Below are 19,180 nucleotides of genomic sequence, written 5' to 3'. Positions count from 1 at the left end.
AAAAACCTGCATGTGCACATGGTGTCCTCCAACATTGGACACTGAAGAGAAGCATTTAATATGATAGGCAGATTAACATGGGAGAAGATATAGATCTGCATTCTGAAGAGTGGTTTGTTTCTCAGATATACCCCATAATTGGTGTGTATTCTTGGGCAAAAGTCTTAAACTTTCTGTGACTATTTCCCGATCTGCAAATGTGAATGATGATATCCATCTCCCAGAGTGGTAAGGCTTCAAAGATATTATTTGTGAAAATACTTTGAAAACAGCAAAACACAATGTTTTAGTCAGTATTAGTTTTTGATAACTGAAAATTGTTAATTTGGTATATATCTGTGGTACGTATCTTGGAAGGCAATTTCTGAGATGGCTTCTAATGACCCCTGCCTTTGGCGTCCCCATCGTTCGGTAATCTCCTCCCTTTGACCATGGCTTGGACCTAGTAACTTGCTTCTAACGAAAGTAATATGAAAAAGTGGTGAGATGTCACTTCCAAGATTAAGGTTATTAACATATTCTTAAGAAAGGGCTTCCATTTTGGATGCCTTCTCGAATTCTCCTGCTCACCGGCTCTGAGGTAAGCCAGCTGCCATGTTGTCGGCTGCCCCATATATAGAGAAACTCATGGGCATGGAACTGATATCTCCAGCCAACAGCCATAGGAATGAGCATGGAAACAGTTCCCTGCCCAGTTGAGCCTTAAGCTGAATGAAGCTCTGGTTGACATCCTGACTGAAGCAGGAAGATAGACTTGAAGGCAAAGGTACTCAGCCAAGTTATGCTCTGTTCTTAAAACACAGGAATTATGAGATAATACATGTTTGTTTTTTTAAGCCTCAAAGTGTTAGAGTGATTTGTTACACAGCATAGATAATACAATATCACTTTTCATTTTCACGAAAATACATCTAAGTAGTTCTTACCATCTCCTTTGCCTATGGACTCATCACCTCCCTTGTTAACTACAGCATCTATAACAAAATTAGAAAATCAAAATTTAAAACTAGTGAAAGAGAAACCATATCAGTTTAGGCTTCCTATTCATTCCCCAAAGAGTTCAAAGACTAACAATCTTAAAAAGCTAAATATGAGTGAGGTTAAAGGTAGGAGAGTACTGATTTAAATTTCTCTTTTACATTCTTTTAGCTTCATTCATACTTTAGCAGCAAATATGAACAGATAATTCTATAGTACAGTCATTTAATGAGGTAGCAAGGTATAGTGTAACAAGCCCTGGGGTAGGTTATGGAGAGCTATAATCCAGTTCTGCCTATACCACTTAATAGCTTTGTGACCTCGGACAAGTCTCAAATGCAATTAAGTTTCAGTTTCTGCATCTATAAAATGGGGATAACATCCTGGTAAGCTCAGAAAATTGCTTTGAGGATCAACTGAAATAATACAAAAATATTTTGCAAAGCAGAACAATGTTATAAGAAACAAAGTTTTATTAGTGTTTATTTCAATGGTAGAATATGTATAAGACTATTTTAATCCTGTAATATTCATTTGCCAGTCCACAACAAAAATTGTAAAATTCAACTTTAACAGGTTAATAAAAAATGAGCACAAGTCATTAACAAATTCACCAGAAATTCAAATGGCCAATAAACACACAATTATATCAGGAGAAATATCATCTATGTGCATGTGTGTATATGTACCCAGTAATTGCACAGCATGTACACGCACACTTTTAGAAGTTATTAGCTTTCTTATCAATACTATGGAACCATAATGAATCTGGAGGGCATATGACTCAAATGCTAATAACATTTTTAAACACAGCAAAAGTAATTAAAGAAAAAAGTAATTTATTCATTTGTCTTAAAAACTATTAAAGAGAACTTAATTTATAACTCAAAACACTTCCAAAAAGCCCCTTTGTACATTCTTCAATGCAAAAGTTGCTCCAGAGGAGTCCCACTGGCCAAAACTCCCAACTCAGCACTAACCCCAGAAACCTTTCTCAACTCCAGCACTAGTCACTTTTCTCTCCACTCACATCCGTCCTCTCTTTACCCTTTACTATGTAGTTTCATTTCTCTTCACTCTTTATGTAGTTTGACTTCTCTTCATCATGAAAGAAAAGAATCCTTCCTCTTTCAGTTTGACTTAGTAATTTAAATAGAAATTTGCAGGCCAGGGTAAGGCAGAAGATCCTCAATAATTTTGTACCATCATGTATGTATTTATTCCTTCTGACTATAAAATTATAGAAAATTTGGAAAAGAGACAATTTTAAAGTAAAAAATGAAATTGTGTAAGATAATGAGTGGATGAAACAACTTCGAGTTCCTGCTGTTGACACGGTACACTTATAATAAATACACCAATCTTTGTGGGCTTCTCAGTATTTTCTGAGATAAATTTGTAGAAATGGAATTACAAGGTCAAAAAGTATGAATATATTAACTCTGTCATCCATGTTATTGATAATATTGCTGTTAGCAATGAGATAATTCCATTCCACTAAGAAAAACATTATGGATGTTAGTACCAAAAAGACACACCTAAATAATGTACTTAGTTCAGACACTGTGAAGAATAACATATATCATCCTTCTATTTATCCAGCTGGCAAAATTTGCTTTTTATTATGGCAACTTTTTTTATGGGATGGGGGGAGGTATATACCTATACACACACAATTTTTTAAATTAGGAAGACTTTTTTGCATATCAAAACATCCAAAATTTTAGGAACATTAATTTAGAAGTAGATACAAGGGACAGATTGCCTATGAAGGTAAAAACTTCCTTCAAGGAACTTTGTGAATATTAAAATGCTAACTTGAGAGCTATTTGCATAACTCCCATGTGAAAATTACCAGCATATATTTTAGAATGATAACATTTAAAATATCAGGACAAAGAAAAAGATACCACCCCAGGGATGGAGAAAATGAGCAAACTGATCCATGAATAGAGTTGGACTGAAGCTATTATTCACATCTTTTAGCCAGAATAAAAATACTGACTACCTGCAAGAGAACAGGATCCTCTGAACAGACTTACCATCTCTAATAGGTGAGAACATGTCACCTAAACTACTTTTCCCAGTATCATCAAGGCTGGAGAAATCCTGATTTTTTCCACTGTCTGTTTCCTTAGATAAAGCGTCTGTGTTTATGCTTCGAGGCAAACCTTATAGGAATTAGATATAAAAATCAATGTTATTACATCTAAATAAATTTTATCATCAGGAGCTAGACTGTAAAAATCAATGCATCACTCATATTGTTGGTAATATTACAACTATGAGCATAAGGAGAATAAAACAGAATATGACAAGAGCTAAAGTTAACCAGGATTTTCATGGAACAATAAAACAGAATACGACAAGAGCTAAAGTTAACCAGGATTTTCATGGAACAAAAGGTTCCTCAATAGAAAACAGCTTATTTGTTCATACAGCAATACCTTATTTTAGCCATTTTGTTGGAATTTTTCTAAAATAATTTATATCCTTTGCTGCTTTCTTAAAGTACACTGAACACAACTTACTTTTGCTATTAACTGACTCTTATGATCATCTACAAATGTGATTTTTTTCTTTTCAGTCTGTAAGGCATATAGAGCGATGTCTAACATACCGCGGGATTCAATTAATGTTACTTTTCTTCCCTGACTTGCAATGAAGGGGTTTTCCGTCTTCTCTTTCACTAACAGTGGGAGTTTAACATTGCCCTCAGCATTACAGATCTCAAATGACTTCACTAACCTCCGTAGTTTCAAAGAGGAAGCAAACCAGAACACCAAACTCATAAAGAATAGTATGGTAGACAACAATAAAGAAGACGGCAGCAGTGTATTTTTTCTGGCAGTATATAAACGCATGGCTTTAGGGTAGAGACCTTTTAAGAGGAGCTCAGCAGGCTCAGTAGCTTCTGTTTCATTACTGGAGTAAGGACAAAGTTTTAGAGCTTCAAAAATTTTGATTAAAGTCTGCCATCGGGATTGGTAGCACGTTATTGCATTACGTTTTAAAAAATGCTTTATTTGGCATCTCAGGCCCAAATGAAAAACTGAAAAGTCTGAGATGAAAACAAAAAACAGACTGCATATTCAAAAATGCCCAAGACTGGCTAACAAACTTTTCTAGTAACAACTGCTATAAAGTTAAAATATTACCAAATCATTTGTACTATTGTTGAAGAGTGTCTATAGCAACAGTTCAGTTGTAATAAGGAAGAAATTTCCTCTCCTTTTTTCTAGGTCCTTAACATGTTTGAATGCCTAACTCCAGCCTCTGAAACTTTAGGAAACGGAAGTTTGGTATCATTTGAAAACAGTGCTAAAGTCTTATTCTTTTCTTTTTAAATGATGATTTCCTTCTAAAACTGAGTACCAACAGCAAGTTTAGAGAAGTTCTTTGGAATAACTAAATCTGGACAACTTCAATAGAAGCAACAGAAATTTTTTCTAAACTTTAATTTTAATCAAAGTTTAAAATAGTAATAGTGATGATCATGGTGACCACAATGGTAGTATCAACACCATAATGTACTGAGCGCCTACCATGTGCCAAGTACTTCCAATACATTTTCTCTGATTTTCATAATAACCCTAAAAGTTAAATATCATCTTAAATGTGTGCAGGAAAAAAATGAGACTCAGAAAGGTTAAGAAAATTGCCTAAAGGCATCCTGGCCGGAAGTGACAGATCACAGACTGAGTCTACTATTCTCAATGTTTCAGAGGCAAAGAAAAATGTGTGTGTGTGAGTGAGAGAGAGAATGAGAATGAGAGAGAGAGAAAGAGAGAGGAAGAGAAAAAGAATGATGAAGCAAATGTGGCAAAATTTATAAAGTGCATCTGCCAAAGGGTAATGCTCATGAGTTGTCTGCACTATTCTTAAAACTTTTCTGTAAGATGACAATCATTTCAAAATACAATCAATACACAAACATTGTTAACTTTGTGGGGGCAGAGCACTCACTCACTTTGCCAGAAATTTTGCGAATCTACCAAGAGTTATCATTAATCCATGATCCTGAAAGATCCAAGTCTTTGATTTCCAAATTAATGCTGTCTTTGTTAAACAAGAGCCTTCTTATTATAAAACTAAATGAATAATGGAGAGACTTCAGAGAGTTTATAGTGAATGATGGAATCTTTATTTTAATTTTTGAAAATTATGAAAAAAGTTAATTTTGTAAGATAATGGCAATTTTCATAATTAGTTAATTCAACATGTTGGCAGACATTACTCAAAGTTATATTTCAAAAATAATTTCTTCCTTAACTAGATATGAATTATCTTTGTCTCCAGGAGTTCCTAAATAAGAACCTAAGTATTTTTCTAATATATAATGGCTCTTATATAAGGATGATATAGATATTCACAGGAAATTTATAGTGAACATACTTACTTTAAAATACTACTCTACACTATCAAGATCAACAAAATAAAGTTTTACTTCTACTTGGAAATAGCAAAATCATGCTACAAAAACACCAATAAATATTTTTGCCGAAGTATTTATCCTGAAAAATTTAAAAGACATCAATATATGCATTTCTACTGAGCACAGTATTTTGGAAACATACTAGTATACCATGTAGACTTTTTAAAGTATTTGCTGCACATTGACAGTATAGCATAACTTCTTAAAATAAAAATGAAAAGGTTTTCAGGAATTTAGAGAATATTTTCTTTATTGTGAGCAAGAAATATTTTCTACAGTAAGTATGGGAAAGCTTATCATATGGGAAAGCTTAACACACATATGATAACACATATATGTGTTATCATATAACACATCAATAAAGTCTAAATGAATCCTGTTTCAGAACTGTTTCATCAATTATATCAGAGAAGAAATCATTAAAAATTGCAACATTCTCATTTATTTTTATTTAACAAATTACGAATATACTGCTTAATATGTGCCAGGCACTATTTAGTACTTTAAAATACTCGTTTCATCACTTGACTTACTTTTCATTCTAAAATGTGAAATAAAAAAAGCCATTCATAGCTTTTTTTTTTTTTTAATGAAGAGATCGAATCATAAGACAGTGTCAAAGTTTCATATTCTCTACTGGTTAATCTGAAGACACAATGAAAAGCCATTCAGTATGTAGTAGGATTAAGGATGAATAATTTCTGAGTTAGCCTTCTTCCATTTTTAAGATAATATTTCTCACAAGAGAAGTTTAGCTAAATAGGGGCCTTTTAACATTTTTGAAATTAATAGCTAAAGTTACTATTTTCACTTCTTCAATGATTTTCACTTCTACTAATTTTACCTAAATACTCAAAGAAATTTGAATTCTAGGTTCTTGAAGAATGTGCAAATTATATGTAAGCCAAAAAACAAAAAACAAAAACAAAAAACCCTCCAACAATATATAAGCAATATTTACCTGCTTTTTCTTGAACAGCAACTGTTCCTTTCCCCACAGCTGACGTCATAGGCTGTGGTAGAACTGTGGCAATGGACGTGGCGGGTGCTTCTCTGACAATTCCGGAATTCTGAACTCCTCCACTAGCAGCGTTCACATTAACACTTCGTTTGTTCACTGTTGTGGGCTTATTTGAACAGCCTTTATTTAAACTTGACTGAAATGTAATGGAATATTTAAAAGCTCAGATTACTAATGTTTCATACTATACATTAATATTTTATAAATTCCCTGTTAGATTAAAAAATGAATTTTTTTCCTTGCAAATCTTAAGCTTGCTGGCAGATCTGAGTTTCCCTCTAAATCAAAATGTCATTTAAAATACTTTTAAAGAGAGAAATATATAAGAATAAAAAAAAAAAGTTTTAAACTAAATATCAAATGGCTTTGTACTAAATTATATAATATTACATGTAAAATCATTATGTAATTATGAAACAAAACTATACTGTGTTTGACAATATATAATTTCCATATTCTGAGTTAGATTTATTTAATAAAATCAAAAATGCTGAAATGAAAATGTCTCACCTTAGTAAGAACAGTGGAGTACTGAAATGCTATACATTGCACAGATGTCTTGTGAGCACTGATGGTCTTAACTGGTGATTTCAACATTCTTAAATCATATTGATATATTTTCCCCCGGGAAGATCCAATAGCCAAAGTGGCTCCATCAGGCATGAAATCTACTGCAGTTAGAGGAGTGTCAGCCACTAAAGTTTTCACCAGCCTATGGGAAGGAGAACAAAGTATGTGTAGTATGTTATTGTGTACGGGTATATTAGCTTATATAAGTAACTATACCAAAACCAGAGTTAACACTTCAAACTGATCAAAGAGCACACATTTCCCAAATATTTGTTTAAAGCATAATTTCAGAATTTGACTTAGAGACATTTCTAATAAAATGGCATGTAGAGAACTGCCAAACATTCCATCTTACTTTTCTATTCACTTCCAATAAGTACATTCTGCATCTTACAGAAGCAGCACCTACTTCTTTAATTATTATTCTGAGAGTGAATGTAGCAGAACTGTCTATTATGCCACAAACAGGGGCTCTGCCCTCAGGGTTGAGGAGGACCTAAGTATCCACTTTCCATTATTGACCTGCTTAGGCCTCATGAGGACTATGACCTTTCACAGGGGTGCAGCTGTTACTTTGTTCTTAGTTGTGCAGTTTTGACCAAAAAGCTAAGAGGAACACAGTTCACATGCTTGATCCTTAGGAAACTAATAAAGAAATATGGATGGTGATCTGCTGAAGCTGAGCTCTTTACTGGTGTGTCTAGTATAAGAGAATAATGGCTTACTGGGCTCTCAGTAAATTGTTCCATAAAAGAAGACAGCAAATAAGTCCTAACAGTAAAAATTCTAGCATCATAATAAAGGCTGACAGTGGGACCTTCCCTTGTAGTATCATTCATACTCCACATGATCTACAGACAGTGTTAAGCATCTTGAATACAACTGTATCACTCTTGCATTCTTTTTTGTTTCTTTTAGCTAACTAAGCATACCTAAATTTAACAAGAAGAGGGTACAGTGGGCCCAAATGCTTAGAAGATTATGTACACCAGTACACAATCAGTATTTCTTAACTGGGAGCAACCAGGGGACATCTGGCAATGTCTGGACACCATTTAGGCTATTGGTATTTAGTAAGCAGAGGCCAGGGATGCTGATGAATATCCCACAACACCCAGGACAGCCCCTCACAACAAAGAATTACCCAGCCAAAAATGTCAATGGTTTCAAACCTTCCTCTAGATAATTAATCAGTTTTAAAGCAAATTAATCATTTGGGTTAAAAACATATGCATTTTATCATATTTTGAAAAAGACGCTAAAATTAAAATGTGAAGTCATTAAGATGTCATCTCTCTATGTTCATGTTTCAGAAGTACTCTAAATACTACCTGCAATCCATCTATTTTTTTCTGCTTGAAAAGAAAATTCTTTCTTACTAGATTCATCAACTGTACAAACTTTAGGACCCCTGGACATTAGTCAGAGGTCTATACAAATCACAAATATGCCTGTTAATGGAATAATAGCTATTTGTTACTAAATTTAAAAATAAGTATGTCACACTTACTTCTTACTTGAAGTGTCATAGAGGATGATTCTTTTATCCAAGCCTATGGTTACAAAGAGCAATTCATTGACAGGAGAAAAACAGATGCCTGAAGCTGGAGCTTTGTGTACACTGTCAAAGTTATGGTATGGATTCTGACTATTTACATCCCAGAGAGTTACTATTCCATTATCCGAAACACTGCCCAGTAGTGATTTCTTAAACAAGGAGTACTTCAACTGCCGAACAGACTACAAAAATGAAAGAATAAATTTTATGTAATTATAAGCATTCACAAGGATGTTTTATATAAGCCATATAAATTATGGCCAACCACACTATTCACATGGGGTTTAGGATTTCTCTGATGTGTAAGAGTGACAGGTTTCAGCCAGGCATGGTGGCTCACGCCTGTAATTCCAGCACTTCGGGAGGCTGAGGCTGGTGGATCATCAGAGGTCAGGAGTTCAAGACCAGCCTGGCCAACCTAGTGAAACCCTGTCTTTACTAAAAATACAAAAATTAGCTGGGCATAGTGGCAGGCACCTGTAATCCCAGCTACTCAGGAGGCTGAGGCAGAGGAGGCAGAGGTTGTAGTGAGCCAAGATCACGCCATTGTACTCCAGTCTGGGCAACAGAGTGAGACGCTGTCTTAAAAACAAAACAAAACAAACAAAAACAAAAACAAACAAACAAACAACTCTGTCTTAAAAAAAAAAAAAGAAAAAAAGAGTAACAAACTTCAATCATGACAACCACAGTGTCATTTAGTGGACCATAAGATGACACACCAATAACTGAAACATACCAATCAATAGTCTATTAATATTTGCCATTTTATTATCTTGGAGTATAGCTACCTCAATCTTCCCCTTTCAGAGGAAAAATATAATACATTGAGATTATCTACATGAATTCATCAGGGTTAGAACATTCACCATATATAAAAGGCCTAGTCACAGTCAAATCATGAACAAGTAAAAGGGAATACTGGGAGAAAAAAAAAGCAATAATATTTTGTATTTGTTTTTTATATCTTAGATATTTTGATGCATTCGTTTGAATCTGAGCATCTGATGCACTGACAATTCAACACTTGAAGCATAATTTTAAAAAAAAATTTAAACCACAAAGGAAAAACTGGCAACACTCTAGACTGGGGATGGACTATATCCACTGTTTCCAAACCATCAGCCTGAGGGCAATGCTGGCCTTTCTCTAAACACAAATCCCTGCGGGTAGTGGAGATATTCTCTCTTCTTAGTTTCTATGGACCAGAATAAACAAAGATTTAGTTTGAATAAACTGATCTTAGATTAAAACTAACTGAATTTTATCTACTTTTCTTATTAAAATGTTACTCTCAAACTTGTATTGATGTTGTCATTTACTAGGCTGAGAATTAAGTACTTTACATTTAAGCTATTTTTTTCCCTACAAATTTATATTCTACTTAACTCTAAAATGTCTAAAATAATATATATTAGATCTCAATAACAAAAAAAAATTGTCTAGGAAATACAGACTTTTTTTTTCTAAGAAAAAAAAAAGGAGTATTAGTCACCTGGCACCTAAGTTAAGACAATTAATATGTTAACCCATTAAATATGGCTCATTTTCAATGGCTAAAGTACAAAGAGAAAATGTTGGTTTACATAGTTTTTATTTTTGTTGGGAAAAAGTATATCCAACTTGAATAGTCAAATCTTTTCTCTGGTCTATATTCAAGAAAAATAAACTACATGAATGTTAACTATATAAAAGACACAGAGCTCCTTAGTACATTATGTTAATGATTACAGAGTCATACACAACATATCAAAATATAAGGCAAAACATGATTTCTAAAAAGATTTCTACAGCACTTTAGGAGTTCATATAGTTATGGTCCTTCACATGATCTAAATTTAGACTAAATATACAAGTAGAATTTTTAAAAACACCATAAAAATCATAGACCTGGTAGATTCTCAAAGTTCATAAAGTTTAACCTTTTAGCAACAGCAGGAATTTTCCTAAAACATCCTTAAAACATGGTCATCCAGAATCTGCTTGCAGGTAGCAAGGAACAAGAAGTTTACCACTGTCTATAATACAACTTGATAACCAGTTAAAAACATATTCTTGATCAAAACAAAAAAAAAAAAAAAAGGCTAAAGATAATGATAAATGTTCCTTTCAGATAAACCTAAGTTCAGTGAACGCTCAGCAAACCTCTGTATGATTTAAGTGAATTACTTAAACTCTCCAAAACTCAGTGTTGTCATTTACATAACAGAAAACACTCTTGTTTTCCTGTCACAATTATTTTAAGGATTAAATAGCATTTCTGTAAAGAATCAGGTACACAGCAGCTGTCACCACCATTTTCAGAAGTTCATAACTTACTTGCTCATCACTGCTTATGTACCCACCATTCAAACATCTTTTACATATATTTTTAAAGACCCTTAAGTAACCACACTGAATTCTTTAAATGCCTCCAATTATTTCTGTGATAATACTAACAGAATTTCATTTCTTAACTTTCTACATCTATTAAATCTTCTCTTTAGAATATCATTAAGATATTAGCTAAGAATCGTGGATAAACAAAACACTGATTTACTAAATTATATATATATATAATTTATATATATATTTGTGTGTGTGTGTGTGTGTGTGTGTATATATATATATTTTTTTTTAAGTGACAGGATTTCGCCATTTTGCCTAGGCTGGTCTCAAACTCCCAGATTCAAGCACCCCACCTGCCTCAGCTTCCCAAAGTGCTGGGATTACAGGTGTGAGCCACCACGCCTGGCCTCCAAATTATATTCAAAATAAATATTAACTTATTTTAGTATCAGCAGCACTTAAGTCATTAAGTCCCTATCTTGTTCCAGACTAAACTATTTATAAGAAAAGAATTAAATCAAGAAGCTTATGGGGGAAAAAAAAATCCCAGCACCATAAGCAACAATGCTATTTTTTCTTGTAACACATTATTGGGTAAGAATGTTGTGTGTTTATGGAGGAGGGAGACTGTTTCTAAATATAAAAAGCACACCACTCACTACAGGTGAGGGGAAGGTTTCAAAAACTTACTCTTAAAGGGCCAGACAGTAAATATTTTATGCTATTGTACTGAAAAGTAGTTACAGATAATATACAGATGAAAAGCATGGCTGTGTTCCAGTAAACTTTACAAAAATAAGTAGGCTACACCATTGGTTATAGTTTGTCAGTCTCTACTAAGATAATTATTTAATAGAAAAAAGGTTTTTTTTTGATCACAAAGAAGAAAAATCATCCATAATCCCACCCAAAATCATCCATAAACCCAGAGAAAAGCTGGTTGACATTTTGAGGGGATGTCCTTTAAGTATTTTTCCGTGTGTATGTATGTTTCTGTGTATTCAGTATAGTATCAACAGAAAACCTGGAATCACGCTTTATAATAAACAGTCATGTTAATGTTTTCTACGTGATTTTAATAGCTGTTTAAGATATGAATGCACGAGTACACCAATTTATCTAAATAATCATGTCAGACATTTGGGTTACTTCTGATTTGCAAGTACTCTGATTACTACCCTTTTTAAAAATTATTAATTTATGAAAAAAATTGTAATTCATTGTTGTTCATGCCTTAAAGGTTCTCAGTTGAAAATATGAAATGACTATTTGTCTTTCTTCTTTTGCAAATTGCTCATTATTCTACTTTGCCTATTTTCTATCGGGCTATGAAGATTTTTAAAATACTAATTTGCAACTTGCTGTTAATATAGTAAGAACATTAATGCTCTCATAGATTGTAAATACCTTCCCCATTTCATTTAAATTTTAGGAATTTTTATCTTGCTTTTTGTCAGAAGTTTTAAATTTTTATATATTTAAATTTATCAAACTTGTTGCCAGTGACTTATGACTATACTTCTTTATATTTATGCTTATAAAAGCCTTCCCTTTGCACAGATAAGAATACACATTCACATCATTTTCTTACTAGGCACTATAAAGCAGTGAGAAATTAATATAAACATCTTAATATACATATGTACATACACACATATATACGGTCACAAATATACATAGTGTTCCTTTGACTCCATACTAGCTTCTTGATTCCCAGGGCCTTATTTCAAGCACAAATCAACTGTCACCTAAGCCACTGCATAGTTATCCTATTTCCATTCTCAGTGGCTTACTATCCATCCTCCACTCTGTTGCAATAACTAACATCTTCAAACCTGAAAATCTCAACATATTTGTCTTTTGCTTAAAATCCTTTCAATGGGAGGTCTCTGAGAAGTTACTGGTTACAGTGGTGGCAGAGTTTCTGAATGGCTGTCAATACTGTGAGTGCATGCGCGAGTGTGTGTGTGCGTGTACGTATGTGTGTGCGTATGTGCATGTGTATGCAGAAAAGCAGGCCTGAGACTGCCTATCTTTAAAAATTCCTGCACTCAGGGTTGGTCCTTGGCTAGCATCTGCGAACTTGGGTTTTGGAAGGGGTCCCACTGCCTTAACTGATAAGAATGGCCCACTCGCTCTGCCTAAACTTATTTGTGACAGATATGGTTTAAGGCTGAACCACAGCTGAATACCTAATTTCCTTCTGGGAGTTTGGATTTTGGTATGTGCTAGGCAATGGGCTCCTAGATATAACCAGCCCCCCAGTAAAAACTCTGGTCACTGAGGCTCTAACAAGCTTCCCTGGTAGACAACATTTCATATATGTTGTCACAATTTGATCCTGGAGGGGTTAAGCACATCCACTCTAGGAGAAGACTCTTGAAAGCTCACATCTGGTTTCCTGTGGCCTTCACCCCCCCGCACTTTTCTCTTTGCTGGTTTTGCTACTTTGTATTCTTTCACTATAAAACAAATAATAGCCATGAGTATGACTATACACAGAATCCTGTGAATCCTAGAGAATGACCAAATTTGGTCTTAGAAATCCCCAACACAGCGTGAGTGTGAGCGTGTGTGTGTGTGTGTGTGTGTGTGTGTGTGTTTTACAACAGATAATAAACTAGATGACCAAAAACTAAAATCCCACGGACAACATTCACAACAAATTAGATGATCAGGTATCCCCATGAACCCCCAAATACATGCTGAGAGGTCAAACAATTAACAGCCATAAGTCTTTCATGGTATTGGTGTCTCTGCAGAAGGAAGAAGAAGGAAATAACAAGGAGTCTGAGATCTGAGAACAGAAGCAGCCCATAACAGTCAAAAGGTATTCACAAAAAAGCATGTTGGCCAATTTTACAACCTCAGCCGAAACCCAGAACATCCACTTCATTAACGGGTCTGTGCTACAGGTTTGCAGGAAGGTCAGGACAAGAGCAGTCCAGCCAGAGAATTCCAAAACTGACCAGCCAAAGTGTGTCCCTCCCAGGTCACAGCCCCACACTGAGGAGATGTGCTAGGAGTGGAAGCAAACCTGAACAGGATGGAGGCAACAGAGCTGAAGGAAACAAAGGTTCAGATAGGTGGAAAAGCAGAGCAGAGCCAGGGAACCCCAGAAAGCAAGCAGCCATTAAAAAATATACATATACTTTTACAAATATATATACACACACATATATACATAAACATATATACATATACATATATATTTTACATATATTTATTTACATATATACATATACATATATATATATATATAAAAAAGAAAACAATGGGGAGCTCTGTGAAGTTAGAAAAGCCACTTGACCCCCTTCTGTCTAGAAGTTCAGGGAAACTAAAACTAATTTCACAGACATATCCCACACAAACTTATGAAAACAAAGAGAACAAGGAGAAAAACGTTCTCAACAGATGACCAGAAAGAAAAAAAAAAATACAAGACATTAAGAAAAAAACATAAATTTAAAACTCAGAAACGAGATGTCAGAACTTGGGAAAGAATTAGAAATTTTTAAAATCTCTTCAAAAATGAAGGCTAATTTAGAAGGAATTCAAAAATGAATAAACAACAGACAATACCTTAAAGACAGGTTAAAAAGGAAGTAATTTTTAAAAATCAAAAAGAAATAAGAAAAAAGTTTAAAAACACTTGAGAAAAAATGATAAACCACTGAAGAAAAGAAAATGCAACAACAAAAAATCCAAAGGAGAAAAAGCATACTAAAAAATTATAATTTAAAAAAAATTTCCAAAAATAAAAGATTTGAAACTACATATTAAGAAACATACTATGAGCCAGGCATAGTGGCTCACGCCTGTAATCCCAACACTTTGGGAGGCCGAGGCAGGCAGATCACGAGGTCAGGAGATCGAGACCATCCTGGCCAACACGGTGAAACCCTGTCTCTACTAAAATAAATACAAAAAATTAGCCGGGAGTGGTGGCGGGCGCCTGTAGTCCCAGCTACTCGGGAGGCTGAGGCAGGAGAATGGCGTGAACCCAGGAGGCAGAGCTTGCAGTGAGCCGAGATCACGCCAGTGCACTCCAGCCTGGGCAAAAGAATGAGACTCTGTCTCAAAAAAAAAAAAAAAAAAGAAAGAAAAGAAACACAAGCTATGTACCTAACAGTAGCAATATATAATGACCAACATCAAGATATATTCTAGAAAAATTACTTGGCTTTAAAGAAAAAAAATTCCTTCAAATAACCTAGGAATAAAAAACTAGTGATTCAGTGACGTAAAAGGGTTTCAAAAGCTATGAAATCACATCACACATTTGAGACCAAAGATAATAGAGTAACACTTAAGCTTCTTAAAGAAAATATAAGCCTGCTACTAAATTACATTGAAAGAGAACTTGTACTCTCAAAGAAAAAAGTCAAAAAGCAGAAGATACATACTTATGAAAACAATATTAACATGCTCATTTTTATTATAAAAATTTGGAAAATAAAACAATAGAGGACTGTTTAGGTAAATGATGGCACTGAATAACGAAATACATGCAGTCATTAAAAATTATGGTTATGAAGACTAATAATATGAGGATACCCAGGGTAGATCACTAATGAGAACAGGCAGAAAACATGACTGGACAAACAGAATGAGTATAACTATATGGATGGAAGACAGAGATATACATAGAAACACTGTAAGAAAATATCTTTCAAGTAGCTTTCCATTAAAGAAAATTTAGAAGAGAAAAATAGAAGGAAAAAAGGCTTTAAGAAGAAAAATACAGATCATCCATTTATTTTATGCCTAAATGTCAATTATAAAACTGCTCAAGAACATATTATATAGGCTTGTCAAGCGTATACAAATACTATAGAAATATACAGAGAATCAAAGAAATGTTATCATAAAACCATTTTATACCAATGCTCCTATATAACATAAAAGAGACCACTTCTAGATAAAAAGTCTTTGTAGTCCAAGTTTTTGAGTGCTGCAATTCTGGTATAAACAAAACCAGTCAATGAAATAAACCAATTTAGAATAGACTCATTCTTGAGAAAACTGTTATTTCTAAAAATGTAATTAATATTTACATTTACCAGATCCCCATACTCAAGCAGACTCTTAATGCTTACAAAATCTATACATAAAACATTTCATTTAGGAAAAGCAAATGGATTTAACATATACTGAATAACATATACTGAAATGTCACAGAAAACCTACATTTAAAGATCGTTTTTTAATCTAAGGAATCAATACAATAGATTGACATTTGTAATTGCTTTGCAAAAGGCTGCAGCTTGAGAAAGGTAACACAGGTTAACCTATTTGTGAGCCTAAGATGCTGAACTTGCCAAAGAGTGACATGCAATTATAACCTAAGCAGTCTGTCAGCCCAGCAGTTCTGCAGAAGCAGCGAGGCTCTTTTCCCCTGCAGAAAGACACTGTGATCCACATAAAGCGAGTAACTTTAATTCAGCTCAGACGTTTCAAAGTTGGATTCCAAATATACTCAGGAAATCTTATTTCCAATATAAAATTCAGTATGATGCAGATTCTGTGAGATTCTACATTCCTGTCACTTTCACTAAGACACTAATTAATTTTTAAAGATTTCAAATTCATGATTGTTGACAGAGACAAAAACAGAAAAATTTTTAATTTAATCACAGATGTGCCCCATTTACCATTTTTCTCAGTAAGTAAAACTTAACACAGAAATTGGGCTTAAGTAACAGACTGAATTCAATTATGTCAACTTTTTGACAGATTTGAAATTGTTATGAACATTTAAACTTGAATGAACATGACATATACACACACACACATTTTTTTTTTTTTTGAGATAGGGTCTCACTCTGTCACCCAGGCTGGCGTGCAGTGGCACAGTCATGGCTCACTGCAGCCTCAACGTCCCAGGCTCAATCACTCCTCTCACCTCAGCCTCCTCAGTAGCTAGGACTACAGGCGTGCACCACCACACCTGGCTAATTTTTGTATTTTTTGTAGAGATGGCATTTCACCATGTTGCCCAGGATGGTCTCCTGTGCTCAAGAAATCCACCTGCCTTGGCCTCCTAAAGTGCTGGAATTCTAGGTGTGAACCACTGTGCCTGGTCACAATATTTTTAAACTGAACTGAATTTTGAGAAATTTTAATAAAAGTTTTTTTAATGAATAAACATTCATTAAGTAGCAGTTTGATGCTTTGGGCCACAATCAGATAAAACAGGCAGTACTACTTGTAGGAAAAAAAACTAATTTGAAAAGAAAAATTCCAAAGGTTTAAATTATGCTGCCCATAAAAAGGAAACATAAGTATGTAAAATCACGAAAACTGTCTTTCCTCACTAAGAAAACTGGGACTGCATCCTTACCAGCAGAAGCCAACTTATATTTCTGAGCCCATGTATTGTTTTAATGGTATAACTTATTGAAGAAAAATGAAATAAAATGGTATACACAACAAATATAACCATTTGTTCCAGGGAAAGGGGAAAAAAACCAACAGACTCTAGTCAAATTTTTCACCATCTTTCATGCTCTCATTTTTAAATCAGTCTAAAACACAAAATAGGATTACTGGGGTCAACTTGCAACTGGGTTTGGAGAGAACACATTAAATCTAAAGATGTTCAAATCATTTTAGAGAAGTAAATCACAAAAGGTATTTTAATAGATTGGTATTCATTAAAAGCACACAATAACAGCTAACATTCACTGACCTCTTACCAAATGGTAAGCAATGTGATAAACACACTCACCATCTCATTTAGCCATCAAAAAAAAAAAAAAATCCCATTGAAAGTATATTATTCTCACTTGACAGATAAGGAAAAGGAGGCTTGAGAGTTAAGTAACTCGTTCAAGTTCACTCAGCTAGCTAAGGTGCTTTACTCCTAGTGCTCTCCAAATAAATGTGGGACTTACCATGTAAAGCTACATCAAAAGATCCTACAGAGATGCAGAATGCCCAAGCAGGAGGCAGCAGGCCCATGAAGATCTCAAGTTCTAGTTTATCTGACCTTAGATAAGAGATAAGCTTTGAGCATTACTGTTTTCCTAAACTAAAAGATATATTTAATTCAGTTCCCTGTGCAAAGTTATCAATGAAAATCCTTTCAAAATCAGTAATACAGCAACCTATCACCTAGAATTTTAGAAGATATTTGTGTGAGGAAGAGGTATAGGTACATATTGGACTCCTGCACAAAGAGACAAGAAAATACTGTAAAGTTTCCATAAGCTTTTCATCCTCAAATCCTTATACATTCAGCTGCTCCTGAGCTAGATATACAAAAGAAAATGCTACCAATTCTGAGGAGTTGATATGTAAAATAGTCAATTAAGAGTTGTATGATCTGAAAGTCCTGGAATCTATTTTCTCATTTGTAAAATGAGAACATATACCTCACAAGTTAGTAGCAAAGATTAAATGAGAGAAGGTAATATAATGCAATGATCACAGTGCTGAAACACAATATATGGTGGTAAGCATTCTATGCAGTGATCACCTCTGCTTACAGCGCTCTCCAAATCCTCGCACCACCTTCTCTGGTCCCTCACCAACAACCCAGGTCTGAATAACTTGCACCCTTCCTCAGGCTGCCACTGAGACATCATTTCCTTTAAAATGCTTTTCTATTCTTCCCAAATGGCTTAGGTGTCTCTCCTGTATGTTCCCTTGGAACTCTGCAGTTTATTGCTTCCACAGCACTTAACATTTTATTTGGTTAACTGTATACTTACTTGCTTATTGCTACTTTCATCTAGGATGGATAAATATGAATTATAGGAGCTAAATGATGTAAAACTTCCAACATAAGTAGTAAAATTTGCCCACAATATACAGCACCCTAATAAGACAAAGGATATCTACAACACAAACCTTACAATTACTATCATGCTTGGTAGTAAACTGTGAATGCTTCTTCCTGAATTTGGGGACAAAATAAAGATGTCCACTATCATCACTTCTATTCAACACTGGATTGGAGAGCCTAGTCAATGCAATAAAGAAAAAGTAATAACATACATAAAGATCAGGAAATAAGAAATAAAAACTTATTATTCACAGATGACAGACATGATAGTGTATAAACTATAAATGCAAAAAAAAAAAATCTACAAATTCTTTCAAAAGAATCAAGACTGTCCAAGCTATTAAGTGAATTTAGCAGAATTTTTGGATAAAATGACAAAAGACAAATATCAACTGTGTTTCTCTACAAGCCACAAAGAATTGGAAAATAAAATTTAACAAAAAATGCAATTAAAATATATCATCAAAAAAATCAAATGCATAGTAATAAATCTACTAAAAG

General features: G+C 34.1%; 1 protein-coding gene across 6 annotated transcripts in view; it reads right to left on the bottom strand.

Annotated features, from left to right (window-relative positions):
* Nucleotides 1-19,180, bottom strand: part of NEDD1 (NEDD1 gamma-tubulin ring complex targeting factor) — a 45,925-nt gene that overhangs the window by 9,940 nt on the left and 16,805 nt on the right. For all 6 annotated transcript variants that reach the window (XM_003906990.3, XM_017946135.2, XM_009181472.3 and 3 more), the window contains 5 exons: nucleotides 8,515-8,744; nucleotides 6,945-7,146; nucleotides 6,375-6,570; nucleotides 3,021-3,149; nucleotides 927-974 (listed from right to left, as the gene is read on the bottom strand). In XM_003906990.3, coding sequence (XP_003907039.2) covers nucleotides 927-974; nucleotides 3,021-3,149; nucleotides 6,375-6,570; nucleotides 6,945-7,146; nucleotides 8,515-8,744 — 805 coding nt within the window. The remainder of the gene's footprint in view (nucleotides 1-926; nucleotides 975-3,020; nucleotides 3,150-6,374; nucleotides 6,571-6,944; nucleotides 7,147-8,514; nucleotides 8,745-19,180) is intronic.

Source organism: Papio anubis, chromosome 9 (assembly GCF_008728515.1).
Source record: "Papio anubis isolate 15944 chromosome 9, Panubis1.0, whole genome shotgun sequence".
Taxonomy (NCBI): Eukaryota; Metazoa; Chordata; class Mammalia; order Primates; family Cercopithecidae; genus Papio; species Papio anubis.
The sequence above is the reverse complement of the archived record's forward strand: the minus strand, read 5'-3'. Positions and strand labels throughout refer to the sequence as shown.